The sequence below is a fragment of the Phasianus colchicus genome, chromosome 1 (assembly GCF_987193195.1).
Source record: "Phasianus colchicus chromosome 1, bPhaCol1.hap1.1, whole genome shotgun sequence".
Classification (NCBI taxonomy): domain Eukaryota; kingdom Metazoa; phylum Chordata; class Aves; order Galliformes; family Phasianidae; genus Phasianus; species Phasianus colchicus.
Genome location: NC_143436.1, coordinates 10,049,530 through 10,072,797, shown reverse-complemented (window position 1 = coordinate 10,072,797; position 23,268 = coordinate 10,049,530). Strand labels below are relative to the sequence as shown.

General features: G+C 35.2%; 1 protein-coding gene across 1 annotated transcript in view; it reads right to left on the bottom strand.

Annotated features, from left to right (window-relative positions):
• Positions 1 to 23,268, bottom strand: part of SEMA3A (semaphorin 3A) — a 171,412-nt gene that overhangs the window by 5,453 nt on the left and 142,691 nt on the right. Inside the window, exons 12-16 of the mRNA XM_031591157.2 lie at positions 18,944 to 19,035; positions 15,222 to 15,263; positions 9,815 to 9,972; positions 6,006 to 6,073; positions 424 to 566 (exon numbers count right to left, since the gene is read on the bottom strand). Coding sequence (XP_031447017.1) covers positions 424 to 566; positions 6,006 to 6,073; positions 9,815 to 9,972; positions 15,222 to 15,263; positions 18,944 to 19,035 — 503 coding nt within the window. The remainder of the gene's footprint in view (positions 1 to 423; positions 567 to 6,005; positions 6,074 to 9,814; positions 9,973 to 15,221; positions 15,264 to 18,943; positions 19,036 to 23,268) is intronic.

The window sequence follows — 23,268 nt, the reverse complement described above, 5'->3', positions numbered from 1 at the left end:
AGAGCACAGAGAATGCTCCTGTTAAACTACCTTTCACAAAGTCAAACAGAATAATTAGTAATTACAGGGATGCTTTTTTGTGTTTTTTGTTTGTTTGTTTGTTTTTTCTTCCAGAATTGGTTTTCAGGTCTTTGCAATATTTAAATTCAACATGGCATGTTAGCATGGACCATCTGTGAAAGGAAACATGAGTAAATCTGAAATATTTGAATGAAAAACAGTGTGTTTTTCAGGGAATGTGACCAGGGATAGTGTATGAACATTTTCTAATCTAAGTCTGCAAATCTCCTTGGAGACTTTAAAAGATTCCTGAAAAACTTCTTCAAACTGAAATATAGATAGGAATCATTCTGGGAAGGGCTGACATTCAAGTATGTCTTCATGTAAAAGACTAGTTACATCTCTTAATTTTTTCTGCTGTACCTCAACTTTGTGGTCATCATTTTGCTTCTGGAATTGCCAGTAGACTATGGCACGTTGAGATTTTGGACTGCACTCAAGAAAAGTGCTGCTATTCTCTACTCCATAAATAATCTTTTCCTCCAGGGTCTGACCACTTGGGTTATCTGTAAAGGAAAAATAAATGAATAAATAAATTGGAATGACCAAGAAAGAGAAAAGAAGTCTTAATTATAAAATAAATTCATTTGTTTACAAATTGGGCTCTCTTAAGGTTTTCATTATAAAAAAAAAATTAAATGACAAACTTTTTCATATCAGCATGCTGTTGGAAATTCTCCATTATTATCTTTATCTGTGTAACAATCCCTGGTAGTTGGTTTGTGTGTGTGTGTGTGTGTGTGTTTTAAACCCTCACAGCTGCTAACATCTCAATATATGAAGTTAATTTCATTATGAAATTTTCTTCAAACTTTGTTATTATTCATCAAGGAAGATAACTAGGACATGATAAGATTTTTTAATAGCCAATTGTAAGTAGTGGGAAAACTCAGGGTGTAGTTGCAGAATGCCTGTAATGATGTCTCCTGGGCTCTATGATTGTACTGTTTTAGAGAAAAGTAATAAAACATTAGACTATTTAAAAATACTATAATGTGTTTAGATTATAAGGCACTACAGATTGCTGAAGTTGTTAATGACCAGGAATAATGTTTTTGAGGAAACAATTTTCAATTAATCATTTCCTCTCATACTGATTTAATTTATGGAAATGTAATGAGGTTAATATACCAGACATTATGGGAGGGGAAAAAGAGAGTTAAACAAATTACTTCCTTTTGTAACAATGTTTCAAGATATTCATCAACTTGCTGGAAATATCACTTAGCCATAGGACTTATATGATATTTGATTCTTCTCCAATACCGCAGAGACTGTAAGGCATCGTATTTCAGCTCTCCACCTAGCTCTTTAAAAAGCTGTTATGAACTTAAATGGCAACAGTACAATTATCCTACAGAGTAAATGGGGAGGAAGGAGTTGGTAAACTATTTTACACTGTGTTGATCTTAAGGGGTTTTCTGTCTCTGTCTTTCTTTGTCATTATTTGAATTTCTCATTTTTGATCTGTAGTACTGGAAATCTTCAAGCAACTTCCTTTGATGCAATTTAACAGGAAAATGATGTCTAATTAAAATCCAAAAAGTCCACTGTCAAGGTGTGTTTGCTTTCACTCTGACTTTATCATACTGGTCATGTTTAGCAAACATGGGCTGTAAGGTAAAAATAAAATCTTGCTCCTGGTTTATGTTGACACAGTAATTACATGTCTTTCCATTATGACTTGCAGCCTGGATAGAGGATAGGAGGAGGGATGGGGGACAGAAAACTAACTGGTGCTTATCCAGTTCTCAGTAAGGAAGCAACAAATGGCCTATAAACACTAAACAAATAGGGAATGAGCTAGCTTTCTTTCCTCTGTTGGATTGTGAACCTTTCCAGCAAGTAAATGAGGTACAATAAACAAGCAATTGAAGCAATTTTTTACTGACATTTCTCAGAAACCACATGCCTTTTAATAATGTCAGTGGATCCTCAAACCAGGAAGATGGCAAGCAATAGAAAGTAAAGCAGCAAGGAACGGGCTGGAAGTGAGCGTAGCTGAATGTACAGTGGAAAAATCTGAGCTGAAGCATGAGCAAATTTGTGCCAGCAAAATAGAGGAAGTAGAAAAATATTAAGAGATTAACTAATGTAACTAAAAGTGATAAGATAAAGATTGCAAATGGAAATGATTAAGTATGAACTCATGAGTATAGATTCAAGAGCATGATCTAGGTGTCCTGCGTCTTTTGATTCAAGTTAGGTCCTCTGATTTGGGAACAGAATTCACATGGGTAAGAAGGAAGCCACGAGTCCTCAAACAGACAACAAGAAGCAACTTGTTAGCTAAGCTTGGGTTCAAAAGACAGCACATGCGGGGATGAAGCACACTGGACAACCAATAGGAAATTTACTTAGCCTAGGATCCTTTCTTTGGCAAAGATCCTACTGTAGATGAGCAGTAGTGTAATTTTAAGTACGAAAATATGTTCCTTCAGGAAAAAAATAGATACCTAGAATATCCTTAGTATCTAAGAAGCTAGTCATAGCGTTTGTGGAAGTTTGCTTGAAGGCGAGTGCTCTGATCATTTGAAAATTCTTTGTGGATAGGGTCCACTGCATTCAAGCCATGGAATTTGGCAGTAGACCCCTTTAAATTCGTTCACAGCTCTAGAAAATGTAGTATAAGTGACAGTCATGCAATGAGGCAAGAAGAATTTAAGATATCCTTCAAATTCCAATTCTATGATTTAAGGGAGCAGAAGGTAGGTCCAGAAATGGTTAAGGAATTCATGTAACATTGAACACATGGAGTGTAAGAAAGTAAAATAGAAATAGGGCATAATCACAGGATCAGAGAACAGCTTTGGAGTGAGGGAGAAGATAAAGAGAGTAGGAAGTAAAATGAAAATCTGGGAAGTTTGGAAGAGCAGCTGGAAGAATTGGAAAACTGTAGAAGTCACAAAGTTGGTTGTAAAATTCAACCCAAAATCCTGTCTGAGAGATGTAGTTCCCCAAATGAACCCAACAGTAATATCAGTTTACTACCCTGATAAATACATAATTTCTGACATAACAAGAGAAGTATGAAAGACTAGGTTTACCAAGATTACTTTGCAGATAAATGCACCTGACTGTATAAAGGAATTGAAAGTGATTCCTTGAGCTCCCTCTGGGATAACTCATCTAAGATTCCTCTCCATTTACAAGGTGTTCAAAAAAAAAAAACAACATAACCAATGACAACAATAACAAACTTAATAAATTATTGATAGCATTACTACTGCATGACTGAAATTAATTTGCTCCTTGGCTAGAACAAAGGAATCAAGCTTTTAAATTCAAGCCCAAACACCTGTGCAGATAAGGATCCTCAGCTTCCTCTGTTGTTGCTGTGTAATCATTCTGTACTTTTCTATTTATTACACATTTGCACAAAAGGACAATTGACAGAGCAAACTAAGCACTATTAAAGGCGTTACTGTTTCAGACTGAAGCCTAGGTAAATTTCTGCAATGCATTTGTAAGTAAGTTAAACACTAAGAGATTGTTCTTTTTTCTTATTTCTGTAGGTTTGCATGGGAAAACAACTGACAGTTACTGCAGAAGAATGTGTAAAGAAGCTGGAGTTTGTTCTTGGCTATAGAAAATCCAATTCTACATGCATTGTCCAGTAAAATACTAGTCATAGCCAAGAAAAAAAAGTTAGTATAAGTTGGCAAAGTGAGTTTATGGAGCATGTAGTTCTCTGTATAATGCATGGTGCATATTTCCATAGGAAAATGTCAAATGTAGGAAAAAAAATATAGATATAAAACTTAGAAATAATATAGAGAAATTTTAATTCTATAATAATCTAAAGCATTCATTGTGTTAAGTATTTTGATAATAAATCCTTAAAATTTAGGACTCAGAACTCTAGTTCCTCAGGTTTATTTTTTACTGTTTTTTTCTATCAGTCCATCTTCATTTCACCACTAAGTACAATATTTAAGAGATATCTCGTACTTCATTGCTTTGCCTATTTTAACAAGTCTGCATTAAATCTCCTTGTGGTCAGCCATAGCACAAGATAGCTTTTTCCTAACCCTGAATTCTCATGATTTTTGTCATTAAAAATTTCCCAGATGACTCTATTTACTTTGGACAGAAGATATCAGACAAATATGTTTCCTAAGGGAAGGTATAAAAAAAGCAAAATGTTTTGAAATTCTTTTGTTTTTTTTATACCTAAAGATAAGGAACAGACCTAAGGTTATATAACACACAGCTAACAAGAGGAAGAGAAAATTAAAGAAAAAAAAAAAAAAAAAAAACCTCTGGACTTTTGGTAGTCTACCTCATCGTGAGTAGTTTTTATGATAGAGACAGGAAAAAGGTGAAGGTAATGTCTAAGACATGTTGCTTCCACAAATAACATCCACATGTAGTGCCTGGTGCAATTTCATTTCAGGGAACTGAAAATGACATCTCACCATCGATTAGCAATATTGTCTCACCCACACTGTGAACGTATATCTAGATTTCACGCAACTGAAAAATTGTGAACTTTGTACAGGTCTTTGCTGACAAAACCAAATGAAATTACTTGTGCATTCATGAGTTTTCAAATCGCATATTGATCACAGTCCATTCATGCACTATTCCAAGCTCTTCTCTATGAGTAGCTTGCCCTGAGTTTTATGAAGTAAAAAGAAAAGCTACATTAAGTTTAGCTATGCTTTGCAAATGATTAAAGAAATATAAAGAAATATATAGAGAAAAATATTAATGAAACATATTGTATTATATCACCTCACTGCAGCCTTTCAGTATCTAAAGGGAATGTACAGACAGGAGGGGAATCGACTTTTTGAAAGGTTAGATAATGGCAGGACAAGGGGAAATGGTTTTAAGTTGAGGGAGGGAAGATTCAGGTTGGATGTCAGGGGGAAGTTCTTTACAGAGAGAGTGGTGAGGTACTGGAATAGGCTTCCCAGAGAGGTTTGGATGCACCGTCCCTAGAGGTGTTCAAGGCCAGATTGGATGGGGCCCTGGGCAGCCTGGTCTAGCATTAAATGCGGAGGTTATTGGCCCTGCATGTGGCAGGGGGGGTTGGAGATTCATGATCCTTGAGGTCCCTTCCAACCCTGGCCATTCTCTGATACTGTGATTCTATAGCTGACACAAAAGTACAAACAGGCTATTAATCATTGTTACTGTTAAAAGGACTTGAAGAACATCAGGATTCTGAGATATCTCCAGATTCAGCCACCTCTGTTTTACTTATCCCAGAAATCCATCAGTGGATTGGCTATTACTACAGAAATAACAGAAAGATGAGTTACCGTTTTTTTCCAGCAGAGGGAAGTGTTGCCCAAGTATTCTCTACACATAAGGCAAAATGAACATTTTTCATTTTCTTAGTCAATAACTTTTGAAGATTTTGATAACTTTGGTAACCAAGGAAAGTTTATCAGAAAGATATTCAAGAAGGGAAGATATGGTCTATATATTATGTGAAAATTAAATGACCAGCAAAAGCAAAAGATGACAAACAAAACTCATACTGAAGGCACAAAGGGCAGGCCTATTGCAATGAGCATCCTGATAATAAGGGTTGTTTGTGTGGCACCTACAGTAAAGGTCATTTCATATTTAGCAAAGGTGGATAAAATTTTTGCTTGGTCTTCATTACATTCAAATGATACAAAGTAACATTCTCATAGTTCTTGATGTTCTGAAGGCAATGTGTTTTTTTCTGACGTAATACACCTAGCCCAAGAATGTGATATTATAACACACAAAGCAGAGAAAATAAAATGATTGAATTGGTTAACTGAGGAAAAACAAAAATAATATTCTTTATTTTCTGCTTCAGGCCACTGCAATGGCAGTAAACAAGACAACAATGTATCTCTGTATTCATCTGTACTAAAAGTTCAAGACAATTTCACCAATAAACCATTTGTGCACTTCCTACTCTCCTCATGCTATGTTTGTAAGCCATATCCATAACTCACCATGATGCTGCAGGTCTGAGCAGTGAGTGAGGGGATCTCCATTTCTGATGTCTTGTCGCCTAGTACGTCTGCAAATATTGAATTTGAAAACTGTTAGCAACCTTCCCACTAGCCAGCATTCATTTTTGCCAACAAATGGAATACATGTACAGTAACTTGGATCACAAATGCATCTAAACAATAGTATGAAGGAAATCATATTCCTACTATATTCTATTCATTATTCATTATAGTTTGCAGCATCAGTCTTTAAAGTATTCAGCAACTGGTAAATACATGCCTTTTGTGTGGAGCCTAGGAAGTTTATTTTAACTTTGTTAGTGATGTTTATCAGAGAAAAATTCATGACGACTCACAGATACAGGGACTGCTAAGGTATCAAAGCATAAACAGTACAGCTCAGCATGTTCTAAAAACATGAAGAATCTGTTAGCTTTTCTGCAAACACAGAATACTTCAAGTATCTTGGCATTATTTAGAATGTCAAATTGTTGTATTTTCTACAGAGTTTGAAGTAAATTAAGTAGAACATCTCAGCCACCACACACCTCACTGAAACACTGCTGATACATCCTTTTCAGTATGTATTGCAAATGGCATTGTCTTTAATATAAACTGAATAAAACACTTTCACAGAAAGAATTAAAAATGATGTTTAAGTGTTTCTCCTATTTGATTTCCATTTGCTCTTTCTGCAAATAAACTCATCTGTGCTTAAAATTTTGTATTTCACAGGAAAAGCTTTTAAATACAATTTAATTTTGCATTAGTTGCTCTCTCTTTGTCTGCTCTTATTTTTATTTAAATAGCTGTTACACAAAATTCAACTGAGCCACAGAAAAGAGTTCTTGAAAAGGAAAGAAGAATAAGGCAAACAAAGATGTGTTTCAAGTGCAATCTTTTTAGTCTGGGAATCAGAGAAAGCCTAAGGGCTTGCAAAATTAGAGGAGAACAAAGAGGATTAAGCTGCCGAACAATGCTGTGATTTCAGATTATGGCATCCAGCAACGGATATGCAAAAGTCAAGTAGCCTTGTAAAAAGCACTGTTGGTCACTCCCTTGTGACAACAGCCCACATTTTTAAAAAGCCATTGTTGTGCAGCACAGAGACCATCTCTCTTCTGTTCCCTCCCCAGGCTTTAGGAGATCAGCATCAATTCGTACTGAGGGCTTTCACAGCGGCACCATCAACTGCACAGCTGACTCTTCTTGGCTGAAAGATTTTAGATTATTTCTTTTCTTCTATTAAAACCTATTGAAATGTTATAGCTGAAATTATGTACAAGAAGTGTACATAATTTTTTATTTTATTTTATTTTATTTTAAATGCAGAATGTGCATTCCTGATATCGTTCTGAGTAAAAACTACAAAGAATGTTTCTAGCAAATCAGGGCATCTTAGGACACTTCAATAAGAAGGAAACTTTTGTTGATTGACATATGATTCAAAAAATGCACTGATGCTAATTTCAGATATCGTCTTTTTCTTAGTCATTACTCAAGAATAAAAATACCCCCAAGACATAAGGAACTGTACAAGTTTTTTTTTACTCCATCCTTAATTTGGAAAGGCAGCACAGTTATAGCATACTATTTGTAGGAAAAAAAAAATCTGCGGAAAGACTCATATCACTGTCAATGAAATTTGGATTTGATGTTTAGTTAGAATCTCAGGAAAATGTTGCATATATCACTATTGTATCAACATGATTTATGAAATATGAACCAGAACACCTGTGCATGAGGCAGAGTTAAGTGGTCATATCACAGGAGCTGTGAATTGCCATTTAGACTTCTTAAATATACAAATAAAAGTAAAGTAAAATCATGGCTCATAAAAGCTCCTTTTTTAAAAAAAGAAAGAATAAAAAGCACTGTTAGCAAAGCATCTGTGCAAATGCTTGAGAACTCAGTTTTCCCAATATTTCAGGAGCCTGAAATTAGAGATCCATTATTTGGAAAATGCTGACATTTAAACTGTTTCCCACAATGTCACAGATACATTCTAAACTGGATTGAGGCAGTGGGTACAAAAAGTACCTGTTAAACAGCAGATCCTCTCCACTACCAGCACAGAAAGTTGCAGGGGACAGTGGCTCCTTCTGAAGGCAGTGTCAGGACCCCAGCCTCAAAGAACTTTTCTTTTGCAGTGACTTCAGGAATTGTAACTTCTGCACCACAAGGTTTTTCTACAGCTGGTTTAGCAGTAACCCTGCCCCTTAATCCCAGTATGAAGAGGCCCCTGTCCCCTTACCTTTGATGGCAAACATGAGCTCAGACTGATAATTAAGGTATTGGAGAAAGGGATAAGGAAAGATGAAAAGCTCTATTTTCTTTTCTTTTCTTTTTCTTTTTTTTTTTTTTTTCAGTGTAAGAAGATGAACAACAGGATGATATGATCTGTGAGTTTTGAGACAGGCTAGGAAGAAGGACAGGTGATAGGGTATGTGAAGGAAGGATGAGGTTTAGGGATAGAACTAGCTGGGAGGTAACAGAGAAGAGATTCCTTACTAACATCTCTCTCAACTGAAAGGCAATACTAAACCATGCTGAAGTCTGTCATCCAAACTTTCAGATCAGTATGATCTCTCAGACTCCCCTTGAAAATATTCTTGTCACTCTCCTTCCTTCTCTACTACTACTGCTGTCCTCCCACCACAAATTAGAAACTAGCCCCTGCAGCTGAGAAAACTTGACTGTTCTGCTTTTGGCATAAGATTGGTTTCTCCTTTTTTATTCTAATGAATATCAGAAAAACTCAGATTAACCCCTTCCTGTTGGAAAAAAAAAAAAAAAAAAGAATCTGATGTGCATCTCATTAGCAGCTTTTTCTTTTGTCATCAGTAGTTGTTTAGGATGCATTGTAGTGAACTACAGTTTCACTAAAGTGAAACTTTATGCCCTCCATCTGAAAACCTGAAACAAATGCTACTTCCCACTCCCTACCACCACTGCCTAACACAACCAATCCAAACCTGGAATCTGGAGTCCTGAAATTCCCAATCAAGTATTTATAAACCTTAATTTCAAGATAAAGGGCCCTTTTGCATATAAATCCTTGTGCACCTTGTTTCTTCATAAATATAGGTTATTTGGCATATTTGCTTCAATGTTAACACATTTACATACATTTTAGCCAATGTATCACAAGAATCTTGATGTTACAGCAATGGCCATTCTTATTTGAAAGCATTTATCAATTCAGTTATTCCTATTTTCTCCTTCAATATCTAACAGCAGTTCAGTAACTAATTTGTATGCTTTAAGAAAAAGAATTTATATAAAGGGAAAAAAAGAAAATATGATTTTAAATTTTCAGATCAAGCAATAAGACTTGTAAATTCTTATTTAAAAAGTATTTTTAATTGCATTTTCTGCAATTTCTCCTAACCTCTGCATTGCAAAACCTTCAACACCAATGCAGAGTGATAGTAAAATAGCAGTTGTTCTGATCTGAGAGCATTTAGTCACTCATCAATACATATGAAAGAAAAAGAAATTTTACGTCTTCCTGCTTATTACCGAATAAAAAATTATGACTCCATTTCACAAACTATTCTTCTCTGGGTTTTTTTGTTTTGCTTTGTTTTGCTTCCAATAGTTTTTAAATCCGCTCCAAGAAGTAGCAGTGTTCCCTCTAAATCCACCAAGGCTTCATATTGACTGTAGCTCCCACAATTATGTTTTCTTTGGAAAAGAATGGGCTCCAGCTAACCATCCCATGAAAAATCTCCAAAGCCCTCTGGTCACATTTAGATCATCAGTAAAAACAAATAGTAAACCATGTAGACATCTGAAACTGTCCCTACCTCTTAGCAGTGGGAAAGTAACGTGAGCAAGACGAACCATCCCAGGCGCAGTAAGGGTCTCTTGCAAGACAACACTCGGCACATGCTTTTCCATAGATATCACAGCGGTGTAAAGGAAGCTGGGAAACTCCGGTGGCTGAGCCAATGTAGAGCTGTTGCTGTTACAAAAGTGAAAAAGTAAAATAAAATCTTTTTTTTGTTTGTTTGTTTTTGTTTTGCTAGGAAAGCCTAAAATATAAATTAATATGTTAAGGCCATTAGAAATGCAATAAGGAATCATGACCCTGATGTACACTAAATAAATGAAAATAAAATTGTCTTCTGCGTAAAAACGAAACAAGAACAACTTTCATTTTGGTATGAAGTTCTCAGTTGTTTCTGAGAAAAGAGAAAAGAAAAATTCTTCTTTTCATTTTTTTTCTTTGTATTCAGACCCCCACACTGGCACAATGCTACAGTCATTGACATAAAACAGTAGAGAATATAACTGTGACTTTAAATAAAAAGGAAAACAACTTTAACTTCAGTTTCTTATATATGACTTGGATTTGTTTGGGTGGGTCTTAAAGGAAATGATTTCAGACCATAATGGAGAAATTTAAGCTTGCAATAGTTGCCATACTTGCATGTCTGATAATTCTGAAGTTTCATAGTATGTTCTGCAGATTATACACTGCAATTGAAACATATATTTAATGAAGGAGAAAGGCATACTTTATTTTGGATAAGGAACAGTGTTTGAGAGATGGATTTCAAAAGTGGAAAAGAACCATGAAGAAAAAAAGAGATGCAAACAAAATAAGGTACAGCTTTTCTGGCATCATAATAGAATAACTTGTCATTTTCCTCTCTGATCTCAAATTCAGGTGGTCCATTAGGGAAGTCGATCCCAAGAGAGACAAGAGGAAACTTGAACTACTGATCCTATGTGAAATTCTGAAGAGAGATATTTCAGCTTAGGGCTAATTTGCAAAGAAAACAAGTGTGAGTGTAGTAAGCAAATAGAATTCACTCTGAGATAGTAAACGAGGGGAAAATAAAATAAATAGATTTATAAAAATTAAATGACTTTTTTTTTTTTTTTTGGAGGTCTCACTGAGCAGTCATACTGTAAAACTGGATATTTGTACTTATTTTTCAATCTTAGAAAACATGAGGTTGGTGTGAAAAATAGGCTTTCAAGAAATTCTATCAAAATTCTTCATCTTTTGCACTGTGATGCCCCAGAGGTATCACTTCTACAGAATCCTGGAATGGAAGGTGGCTGAAGTTAACTATGTGCTGAAAAGGATGTGCACTGCATAGCAGGAGAAAGAAAACACAAAAGTGCTCCAAAAAGGTGTTGTTTTAGTTTCTTTGAAAGACAGCAGCTTGGCAGTTTTTACAGACATATTAGTTATAACACAAACATCCCATTATTTCACATAAACTTCAGTAATTTCTAAAGGAAAATATGACAAGTAAAGTACCCAAAAGAAAACGAATGCTTTGGTAAATAGAAAACTAAGACCTATCTAAGCAGCTGCTTCCATCTATTACAGTGCTTTAGCTGGACTGTAAAACCACATTCTTCTGGGCAAAAATCTCTGACCACACAGAGCTCCTCACAAAGCCTTCAGTGTACATAACAGTCCCCAGCTAGAGTTGTATCGTTGACAAGTAGATGACAGGCAATGGGCATGATGGGCTGATTCTGCCTAACTTAAGCTACTTAATGAAGTTCCCAGCTTAGGGATACATTCTGTAGTAAAAAGAGCAGTAATTCAAATCTCAGGTGACCTAAATATTTCTCAAGGGATGCTTTTTCTCTTTACTGAGTATAGAGGCAGCATAGGTCAAATTAAAGCTTCACTTAAGCATCTTAAATGTCCAGATGGTATTGATCTGAGTCCTATGTAATTGGGGCATTAATATATACATGTGCATGTGTGTGTGTAGCAACATGTGTTGCAGCCAATATAAAAATGAACCAATGAACCTGGAGAATGTATTTTGGAAAATAAAGAAGTGTGGTGTAATAGTTTCCTACATATCTCTGTAACTAATTTCACTTTGCCAAAATACCTACCTGATTTCTAATAAATGTCTTTAGAATTTGAGGACAAAAAAATGCATAAAGAAAAAAAAAGAGAGAGAGAGAGAAGGAGAGAGAAGCCAAAATATGGTTACTTAAAGAATCTATTTCTTTTAGGTAAGTTCATAAAGTTCATTCACTGAACTATAGCCTATGTTTCAGGTGCTCCACAGCCTGCAGGCTTCTGCCGTTTGCTCTTCTTCTCATCAGTTTTAGATTCCAGCTGGTGATCATTATTCTGGACATAATAATATATAAATTCAAATTTGGAAAGTTGCAATAGAATGATTTGTATCAGTGGTCTGACCTCACTTTGCCATATATAGACAAACTGCCTTTTGGGCAAGGAGTCTCTCGCAAGAGGTTTTCAATTTAATAAATCAGTTGATTATCAGATCTAACTAGAGAAAAAACAACAACAACAACAAAAAACTAAGCCAAAAAACAAAAAGACTAAAAAAGACTGAAAAGAAAGTAGCCCTCTGAAAATCCTTGAAGAAATATCAGAACTCCAGAAAACTTGAGGAGATTAATATTTTAAGCAATCTAGTGATCTCTCTACCCCATGTGCTGCCCAAAATGCTATTCTTCCCTAGTGTTAGAAGGAAGACGGAGCTGAGAATTCTCCATCTGCAGTTAACAAATCAAAAGTTAGTAAGAGATGAAAAATGTGAATGTTTAAAACGAAGAACTTAAGCACAATTAAAAAAAAAAAAAACTTTAGAGAACAGGACGCTCAAATCCCACTGAATTTTGTTTTATGTCTTGAAATAGAACTATCTGATGCGGAGGAGTTCAAAAAATTGTTAAGTGATAGAAGCATTATCAACTGGCCCTTTCCATACGCTCCCTACGTCCACGTTGTTTTTTTTTAATGTAATGAAAAACTATGGAGTCTTCCTGGACAGACTCAGGGCCAAGTGCAGCCCGGGGCTTGCTTGAGGCCTGGCTCTCACAGAACTGTGAATTTTAGAGGCTGTAGAGTATTAGAGGATGCTGTCTTAATAAAGTCTGTGTCTACTAGTAAATGCATAAGTCATTCAAGTAATAATGCTACATGAAGTATGTACTCAGGAGGAATATGTAGCTTCAGTGAAAAAATGTAAATATAATTCTAGTTAGTTAAAGACAGCAGACCTTAGAAGGCTTATATCTGAATTGCTGAAAGTCACTCTTTCTCAAGGATCAGAATTTATACTTACTTACAGAGGCATGGAAGCCTTAGAGCTTTATATCATTTAAATCTTCAACTAAATTATCCTGAAGAACTTGAAGGATTTGGTTATTAGGAAGAAGGTTCTCTTGTAATATATAATTTTGACATGATAGCAAAAGAGGTAGCTTTGAACATCTAGTGTAGTAAGATATTCAAAAATAAGAAGAAACTTCATGATATGTTAGTGAAGAAAATAAAGTGATATTTTTGAAAGTATTAGTAAGACATGCTAGTTCCACTGTTTAAATTTTATACTCCTGCTTTCTGCGCAGCACAGAATTATTGTGCCATTTATATGAAAAACACCCTGCTAATTGAAACAAAATGAGTAAAGTGTTTGAATAGTAAAACTACAGTATTTTGAAATCAAAAATATATAATGAAAACATGTTGCCAAATACTTGTTTGATACATACAGACAGTGCCAAAAGCTTTTCAATGCTGTCATTTTTAGCCTGTGGCTGGTTGACTTTTCATGAGCTTAACTTTGCCTGTTTAACCTGTGTTTTACATTCTTTTTTAGATTTAGACAATTTTAGCAGTGTACATTTGTTTTCAAAAGACTTGGGAAAAATCATAATCTCTCCTGAATAACTAAGGATGCTTTGAAGAAGCGATTACACTAAAATGCAAGTCCTATTATCAGACATGATTGGCTGCTTGAAGGGAATGTACTTATACAAATAATCCAAAGCAGACCATTTTGGTATGGAGTGAACATACGTATGTATATATACAACCTGACAGGTTTGTTTTCAGATATTTCAATATTCAATAGTACTTTTTTTTTTTTTTTTTTTTTTGTCCAGCCGTTTTTACTGTTCTAGTTGATAAACGATGTTAGAAAAGTGGCCCCAAACAAAATGTTTTCTGTCAAATACATGAATTTATTCAGACAACTTTCCTATATACAGTATATTCTGAGTCAAATAGGCAGCATTTCAAACAGAATACTGGGCTCTGTTCAGTAATGTAGAAAGACAGGTAAATGAGTTAATTAAGTCTTATTTAGAATACATACAACTATTAAAGCATCCAATTGAGCATGTATTACCAAATCTCTTTAATACTGACAATGACAATGTAAAATTAATGCGTGTGAACAAATTGCTGTAGTGGATTATTACAGAATATTTCTTCATTTGTTTACTTGTTTGTTTTGAATGGAAGTGATATACATCTAGCTTAAGTAGGCTAGAGTGTCCTAGTCTACAACAAACAATATCTTAAGGGCTTCCTAAAGTAGAAGTAGCATGGTTATCCTCAGTGCTGCCTGGTATACTTTAATCCATGATTCTAATCCCTTTTTTCAGCCACTGAAGTATCTGCAAAACTGTATGCCATGATCAGTTCCACAGAGAATGTTCTGTTGATATGTATCTTCTTTTGCTTATTTTGTATAGCTAATTAGCCTCTGGGGAGAACAGAAGCCAGGCATCTCATGATTTTGCCATACTGTATTATATAGTCCTTTGCATTATGTCTCTGCCTGTTTGTAGACTGCACCATTTTACAGACTGAAAAGTCTTCGTTTACTTAGTGTCTCCTCACAGGGAAGCCATTCTGCACGCTATTCATCCTACTGCTTATCCTGTGCTTATTCATATTCCTCAACCTCTTTTCTAGTGGCAGCAGAAGTGGTTCTGGTGATTATTTTTCTGGTGATACTTTCTTCCAATACTACTTCCATGCCTATCCAGAGCCAGGGACCTGTCACATGAACTGAATCTTTATTTATAGCATTGGAGTTAGTAAAATTTGCTACTAATAGTACAGACAGTAGACACTAGCCCCATTAAAGCAAGGTACCAAGCTTAGCCACTCTTTTAGAAGATTTTCAGTCATAAGAAAATTCAGTAATGTGCAATTTTTTCTTGAGAGCCTCCAGACAGAAGGTTAGTTTGTTTAGTTTACACCTTACTAGTAGGCAACACAAGCTAGGTTTTTCCTACTGGATTTATGTGTTACATTCTTCTGAGAAAATATTGCTGTTTATGTAAAGGAAAGGGGTACTGCTACTGTAACTAATGTATATCTCCACTGACTGCCAAGTTACTGTCTAAAAGACAGAGACCAATAAATATTTAAAAGTGATTTAAAGTTTGTGGATACAGTACCTGTTTTGTGGAAATCTTCATTGCTGAAATAACAGTGGGTTCCTAAGAGAGAGAGAAAAAGAAAAAAAAAAAAAGATTTAAAGTATAAAATGAGCTATTTAAATACATAAATTCTGCCAGAATTGGCGTAACTTAGAAAAGCTGTAATTAGTAGTGGTGCTTCTTAGTAATGATGATTCTTGTTGTCTTTTGCCATGGTATATTTTCTACTCGTAAGTGAATTAGAATATACATGTCCATATACATCTCTGTAATTATGATTGTAGAAGTATCATTTCATATGATTTTTACAGTCTCCAAACTCTTAAAGTGATTACTTATTTCTCATTTTGAAATTAAATTCTGCTATTAAAATTTAAGCTTATTTAAAGAATGTCTCAGAAAATATGAAAATAATAATGTATCAAAACACATTGTAGATTGTAACACTGAAATATACAATGCCCTTTAACCATACAAAGGGGGAAAAAAACTTTCCTGCAAAATCTTATTTGTAAGATCAAACCATAATCACAAGCCTAATATTGTTAACTGTGCTGCACTATTCTCATACAAAATGAGTTACTGATATTTGCAGGATTCAGAGCAAAAATAGGCCAGAGGTTTTTTTAGTGTTCAAATACCTATTATTACTCCACTCCTAGCTGCATCTACTGTTAATTATAGTCACCTGTATTAGTCAGATGTCAAACCAATAGCTACTTTCTTAAATAAGAGGCTGTAACACGTACTTAATACAGAAAGTATATTTAGATCTGCTTAAAAGTATACTATTTCTATGTTTTAGGCCTGGCTGCTTGTATGAATTTACTCCCGGGAGTAAAAGTGACATCATTTGGTACTCTATGACTTCAAGTCAGTGCTATATGAATATTATTTCATCTAAAAACTTACTATTGGCATATCATGCTTTTCATTATGTAAATTAATAACATTCTCACTAAGCTTTCACACTTGTGTAGCTTTTAACTTGCTTATCCAGAGAGAATTTGATATGGGTTGGTGGATGTTAAACATGTGGGTCTGCCTTTCCAAATAGGTTAATAGAGCTTACATTAGAAAGCATCAATTAAGTGTAACTTTTGTATGAAAATTGAACTCATGGGTTTGTTTGTTCAGCTGTTCAGAGAAATATTGCACAGATGGGTTAAAAGAGGAATTTGTTATCAATGTAACAGATATGGAAGACTAGGTTTGGTGGAGTTATAAATGAAAAGCATTGTATTCAACAAATTGCAATGTAAGACTCTTTTGCAACTAAAGAAAACTTAAATTTGGTTAAAATATATTTAAAATCAATTGCAATTCCCTATTGAAAGATATATATCTTATGCACACAAATTCTGTTTATTGCACCAAAGTATGTTAATGATCTCTTTAAGGTTTAAATGTATGCCAAATGATAAATATGAGATTTCAAGAAAATCAGAACACCAAAATCTTTTTGTGTAGTGAATAAATACATACATAAAGTAAAATAACAAATCTGACATTGCCATTATCCATAGCATTTCTCTAAAGACTGTCTGAAATAAAACTTTCATTCCATTTATCTCCTTTCTTTCACTTTTATATTTCTTTAATCTCCTTTAGCTTGGCACTTTTATTTGATTTAGGGAAGAGACTCATACATTATCAACAATTGCCAAATTACCTTGCATTAATGTAATGACTTTTACATGTACAAGAAACAAAAAAGCTGGGAGCCACAAATTACTTGTCTCGTTATCTGTTCATAGTTGGCGTTTAGAAAAGAAAGAGAGAAAGAGGGAAAGAAGGAAAGGAAGAATGGAAGGGAAGAAGGAAGAAAGGAAGAGAGGAAAGGAGGAAGGAAGAAAAAAAAAATTGCCCTCAGGAAAACCCAATCTTAGAAACAGAGATACCCATCCTTTCAGGACTCAACACAATGGTCTTTGTGTAAGGTTGGTACAAGCTGGACACGAGCCAGCAGTGTACTCTTGCGGCCTGAAAGGCCAACAATATCCTGAGCTGCATTAAAAGAAGAGTGGCCAGTAGGGAGAGGAAGGTGATCGTCCCCCTGTACTTGGGTCTTGTGAGGCCCTATCTGGAATACTGCATCCAGGCCTAGGGCCCCCAGTGTAGGAAGGATATGGAGCACTTTGAACAAGTCCAAAGGAGGACCACATAGGATCACCTCTCCTATGAAGACTGGTTGAGGGAACTGGGCTTGTTTAGCTTGGAGAAGAGAAGGCTCCGGGGAGATCTCACTGAAGCCTTCCAATATTTGAAAGGAGCATATAAACAGGAGGAGGAATGGCTGTTTACAAGGGTGGGAGTGATAGGACAAGGGGGAATGGCTTTAAACTGAGATAAGGGAGATTCAGGTTCAATATTAGGAGGAAATTTTTCACGCAGAGGGTGGTGAAGCTCTGGAACAGGTTGCCCAAGGAGGTTGTGGATGCCCCATCCCTGGAGGCATTCAAGGCCAGGCTGGATGTGGCTCTGGGCAGCCTGATCTGGTGGTTGGCGACACTGCCCGTGGCAGGAGAGTTGAAAGTAGATGATCACTGTGGTCCTTTTCAACACAGGCCATTCTATGATTCTATGATTCTATGATCCTATGATTCAGTGAAGTAAAGGCCAATACAATGCAGGTAGGTAGGTAGGTAGGTAGATAGATAGATAGATAGAAAGAAAGAAAGAAAGAAAGAAAGAAAGAAAGAAAGAAAGAAAGAAAGAAAGAGAGAAAATCATGGGGAGAAAAAAAAAAACCCATACATTTTAATATGCTCTTTTTTGGTATGTTGTATCTGCTCAGAAGCCAAAGATAAAGTGATGGCAACTGATTATAATAAGTACATAGTGGCTGCTTCTGAGTATGGCCCTCGACAGAACAGCTGCAGTGACACCACACAATGTGGGGGCTCACCCACCATGTACATGTAATCTTCATGCTTGTCAGACCAACTTGGTGCTCTTGGCCAGGTATCAGCCCACTAAAGCCTGGGGCATTTTAAAAAGTGACATAAAACAGCACTGACTAAAAGAATAATGTAGGGAATGTAAATGATTTGTTGTTGAGTACAAAACACAAGACATCCCTGGGATCTGTCTGCAAAGTGTTTGAAAGGTTTACTTGGCCTCAACTTACAGGAATGCCTGCATGATGCCATATTTTTTAAGTAGCTCAGACTAGAAAGCTGGAAGAAACTTATTTTCACAAAAAAGTGTTAACAATTAGGGAGCGTTTATGGTGTCTTCTGTGAAACTCTGAAAATAAGGCTCTCAATTGCCTTTGAAAATATGAACACTTTGTTTCTGAGATTATTAAACATAAGATAATGGTGAAGATCAGTGTTTTTCCTGAGACATTTTCCTACAGTTATGTTATGTGGATTATCTAAACTGAGTTTTTATGCATCTATACAATTCTTCTATTGTGTATCTCTGTGGAAGAAAAGAGACAGGCATTATTGCCAAACTTGTGCATGTATCTACAGCATGTAACGTCCGTAAGATTCACTGATACAAAATTGTGTTTCAACAACAAAACAAGAGCCTAGAATACCATTTCTTTATCATTAACCTTCAGCTAGCACTGACAGTTTCAAGGTTTATTTTGACTAGCATCTGCATTTGTAAGTGACAAGCTAATTAGAGGGTTATGCCAGGTTATTCCTTGGCTAGACTGCAAGAAGTTCAGTTTGCAGCTGTCCACTGAGAAATCTACAACCTGACACTTGAAATTTAGCTGCACTTACCCGAAAGACGGTCATTTCTTCCAGCAAGACTTCTTCTAATTCATGCCAAGTCTCCTTAGGAATTGAAACCACTTTAAGAACTGTTCCAATATCTTGAAAAGGGGGAAAAAAAAAAAGAAAAAAAAAAAGTGTTTTCAGGTGCTTAAGAAGCATACTTCTACTTCAAAGCAGTCAGAATCTCTTGTATGTAATTATTTCACATATAAAGATTGTGAAGCCACATACCACTGCACACTTGTTTTCAAATGCCAACTGCTATTTAAAATACTCTGGAAAAACACTGATTTTCAATAGAGCATTTGATTGAAATTTTTTAAATATCAAAATTCTGCAAAAGTAACAAGAAGACAAATAGTATTCTATCACTCCCAAAATGGGCAAGACATTAATGACAGTATACAATGACAGATGTTTCAGTCATTTAATTGAGGAAGGAAAAGCACTAAATTCACCCAGCAATGTTTTATTGTCCATTTTGAAGTATGTTTGTCATTCTTAAAATGCATGTGAAGATGCTGTCAAAAGGCTTAGTATAGATACAAAAACATCTGGATAAATGCTGTTAGACAGATGAAGATGTTAGATCTCCTAAGTACATACTATCATCCCTGTGTCAAACAAAGTACCTAAGATGTATAAGCTCCTTAAGGCATCTATATTTCTCTGTGACTTAGATACTAGTCTTCACTGAGGAATAAAAAGCAATGCAACTTGTATCTTCAGTATCAGAAATAGGTGTGTGACAGAAGTTTCACACTATATCCATCTACATTTCTGGGGGTTTTGCAATTGCCTTTAACATGAACAAGGCCAAGACTTGAAGTTTCAGAGCTACAGCCTCTGGTTTTGTGAAATTGCTTGTAACTTAGGGCCACCTCTGTTTTACTGCTTCTGCATCTGTGATTTATTTATTTGTTTTTATTAACAGAATCTGCAAGGGGAAAAAAAGAAAAAGATCATTTCTAGGTTGGTACACATCACTGAGACTCACTGAAATGTAAACAACTCTGCGTGTTACTTCTCTTTTTAACCAGCGAAGTGTTGTAACGTGTAAATATAAGAAAAATCTCTGTGGATGTTTGATAATATGTATTCTGGGAAAATATAAAGCATTTTAAAATTGATAAAATACTTGAAATAACAGAACTGTAAACATCAGCATTCTCAAAATAAAAAAGCATTGAGATATAAAAGCACAAATTTATACATATATGTGTATCTGTTGAAACTTCTGATTAAAAAAAAACGAATGATAACTCATTGTTTTCTCACTGTTTTTAAAATTAAAAATACAGGTAAAATTGAAGCAGATTAAATGGCATGGTTTATTTATTTATTTATTTATTTATTTATTTATTTGTTTGTCTTTGTAAGTTGAGCAACTTAAAAGCCACTTTCATGAGAAAGTTCTGCTATTTCATATTCTTCATAGGAAATATTTTATTTTCAGAATTTATTTTTTTTTTCACACATCACAAAATATCTCCATCTCTGTTTTCATTCATTTATCATAAATTCATAGTTCTTGTTTTAAAAAGGGGAAACAAAGAAACAAACAAAAAAAACAACTCAAAGGGTTCTATCTAAAAAAAAAAAAAAAAAGAAAAAACAAAGAAAAAACCACATTTTCTATTTAGACAGATGAATGTGCAAATTAAGCTAGTAAGAGATACTTGATAAGTTGTTTTGGAAGTGGTTTTCATTATGGTTACTGCCACAAATTGAATATATTTAATTTTAGAAGCAGTGAGAAGACTACAGAGCAAATGCAATATGAACATCAAAACCAGCACCATTTCTACAACAGATTAACGTAGAACAGATAATTTAATGTTAGTTACATTTGTAATGTTATGGATGCATTCATTTCCTTAATTACCTTGATAATTTGATGGCTGTGGTTTTGAGGAAAATATATTGTACGGGTAAAAGAGAGAATTGTGCTTTAATACACATAACAGTGTACTAATTTATCATGCCTGTATGCTCAGTTGGGTTATGGCTGTTCTCAGTTGCAATCCTTCAAATTCTAGATTACAGAAATATAGGTGCATTTTTGAAAAAAATAGCACAACTGAAGTTATGGACCTGAGTTGGCACTGAATAGACATAAGTTGTTGTTTCAAAAAAGAAGTCTGTTTTAAGTGGATTCTGCAACAATTAAAGGCACTTAACGCTAGAGAAATCCTCTGAGGTCAAAGTTAATCCCTATAGCAACTCTGGTCAGGCCACAGGTACCAAAGTGGAGCTTTATCTCAGTTCCTGATCAAGTTTTCCTGAGTAGTGTTTCAAACAATTTCACACAAATGGAATCAAGCTTCTCCTTTAGGATCAATAGGCTCTGCTGAGTAAGATAAGATTACTCTTATTAATTTGCTTTACTGACAGATATATCTTGACTGTGCCAAATGATCCCACACATCAGACGCTCAGGATATGCATTAAGTGCATATCTTAAATCCTGTTTTTCTGATATAATTTCAAGCATTCCGATATGATTTTATTTCCTTTGTGAAACACTGGTACAATCACGGTGGGAAAGAAACTGCTTGGTTGAAGTTTTCACCCACAGGAAAGGAAAATGTGACCACACTGGATGACTATTAATTATGTTATGTTCAATTATCATCAGTTGTTCAACAAAAAGAAAAGTAAAATAAAAGTATTTCCTCAACATGCTGAAATTCAGCAGCATGTGGGAATAATGTAGATTTCTGCCAGGGCATTGGGAAAATACGAAGAATGTAAGTACCTAATCTGATGGGAGAGACTTACATAGAAAAATTCCAGCCATATCCCAGAGAGCTTAACTTTATTTTTGCCATAGTTTCAGGTCATCAGATACAAAATTGCATTGTGACTCGGGTCCCTGATCTGTTTGGTTTGTTTGGGGAAAATGCAATATGTACTGATTGTGTATCTGTTTCTGGTTTCAATTTGAGCAGCCAGTTCAGTTCAGACCAGTGCAAATAAGAAGACAGGGCCTTAGTTCTGTCTCTTTCATTTAGCCTCTGCATGGAACATGTCCTTTACTCAGTCTGAAAACTGCAAAAGGGCCAGTTTACTGAGAACATCCTTTGTACCTCAGCTCTAAGCATGGGTATTTTAATGCCTATTCTTTTCCCATGAGAGTGAAGCCTGCTGGAAAAAGAGCAGTTTTGATGACCAAAGATGGTATTTCAGGAAGTAATAGCACTGTCACAAAGCTGTGTTTTTGGTGCAGAAATCTCTTTTGGTAAGTGCAAGTAATAACTTTTCAATATTTTTCTTAGAATTCTTGGATACAAATAGCAGCAGTTGGATGGGATCCAGAAGACTCATCACACATCTGAACACTGGTGGTTTAGAGAACTAAGTGCCTAAATTCCCAACTCAAAGTCAAGAGCTAGATATTGAAGCTTCTTTACAGAGAGACTTTGCCTGGCTGATTTAGATAAGAACAGTCATACATAACTGTCCAAAAGTTATATCTCAGGTTTAAGTAAGTATTCTTGCACTGTCTGAAAACAGACGAGAACTCCTGCATAACTGCTTGTCTTAGTCTGATAGAGGTCTCTATGAGAGTACAATGAACCTCCCTCTGCAAGTACTTATCTCTCATTTGCAGAAACCAAGACATCTTTCTTAGACAGAATGCCAGTTCTTTTTGAGATAAATGCCACTTCTTGTGCTCAAGATGCAGACATAAATCAGCTCCTTATGTTTTTTTAGTGTCTTAGCCTTGATGTTGAAGGGCTTGTTTCCTCATGCCACAGCTAAGGGGAGTATTGCCATTAATATTTCTGGGGGCTGAATTGTGTCATAGAAGACTTGTTGAAAGGCATGACACACTGCCAATTGTAGATTGCATTAAACCATTTAGTGTGTGATAGAAAAATGTAAGAATTGTGTAAAATCATATGAAACTACTTTTCAATGTTTTATGCAAGAACATATTGTAACACTGGTATCTGATAACTCAGTTCCTAGCTTTAAAGAGCTGGAGCTCTTTCTGTAGAGCTGCACATCCTGCAATACATGTTCTGAATTGCTACACATATAGTGTCTTTAGTACACAAAGCTTCATCAGATCTCAGTTTTCTCATAATATATTTCAGACATCAACATGAAAGAGATCTTGAGATTTATTGCTTTGGAAATCTGACCCCAGGTCTAGAGTATCAGAACTGTATGAAAATTAGAAATTGACTGTTATAAGACAGAGAGCAAGACAGATATTTTTTAGGTCAAAGCTGAAAAGAAACAGTTGCTTTGAGGATTGTTTTTGTTTGAATTCATGATATTAATGTCTAATTATTAGCAATTATGTTCAATAAAAGTTTGAA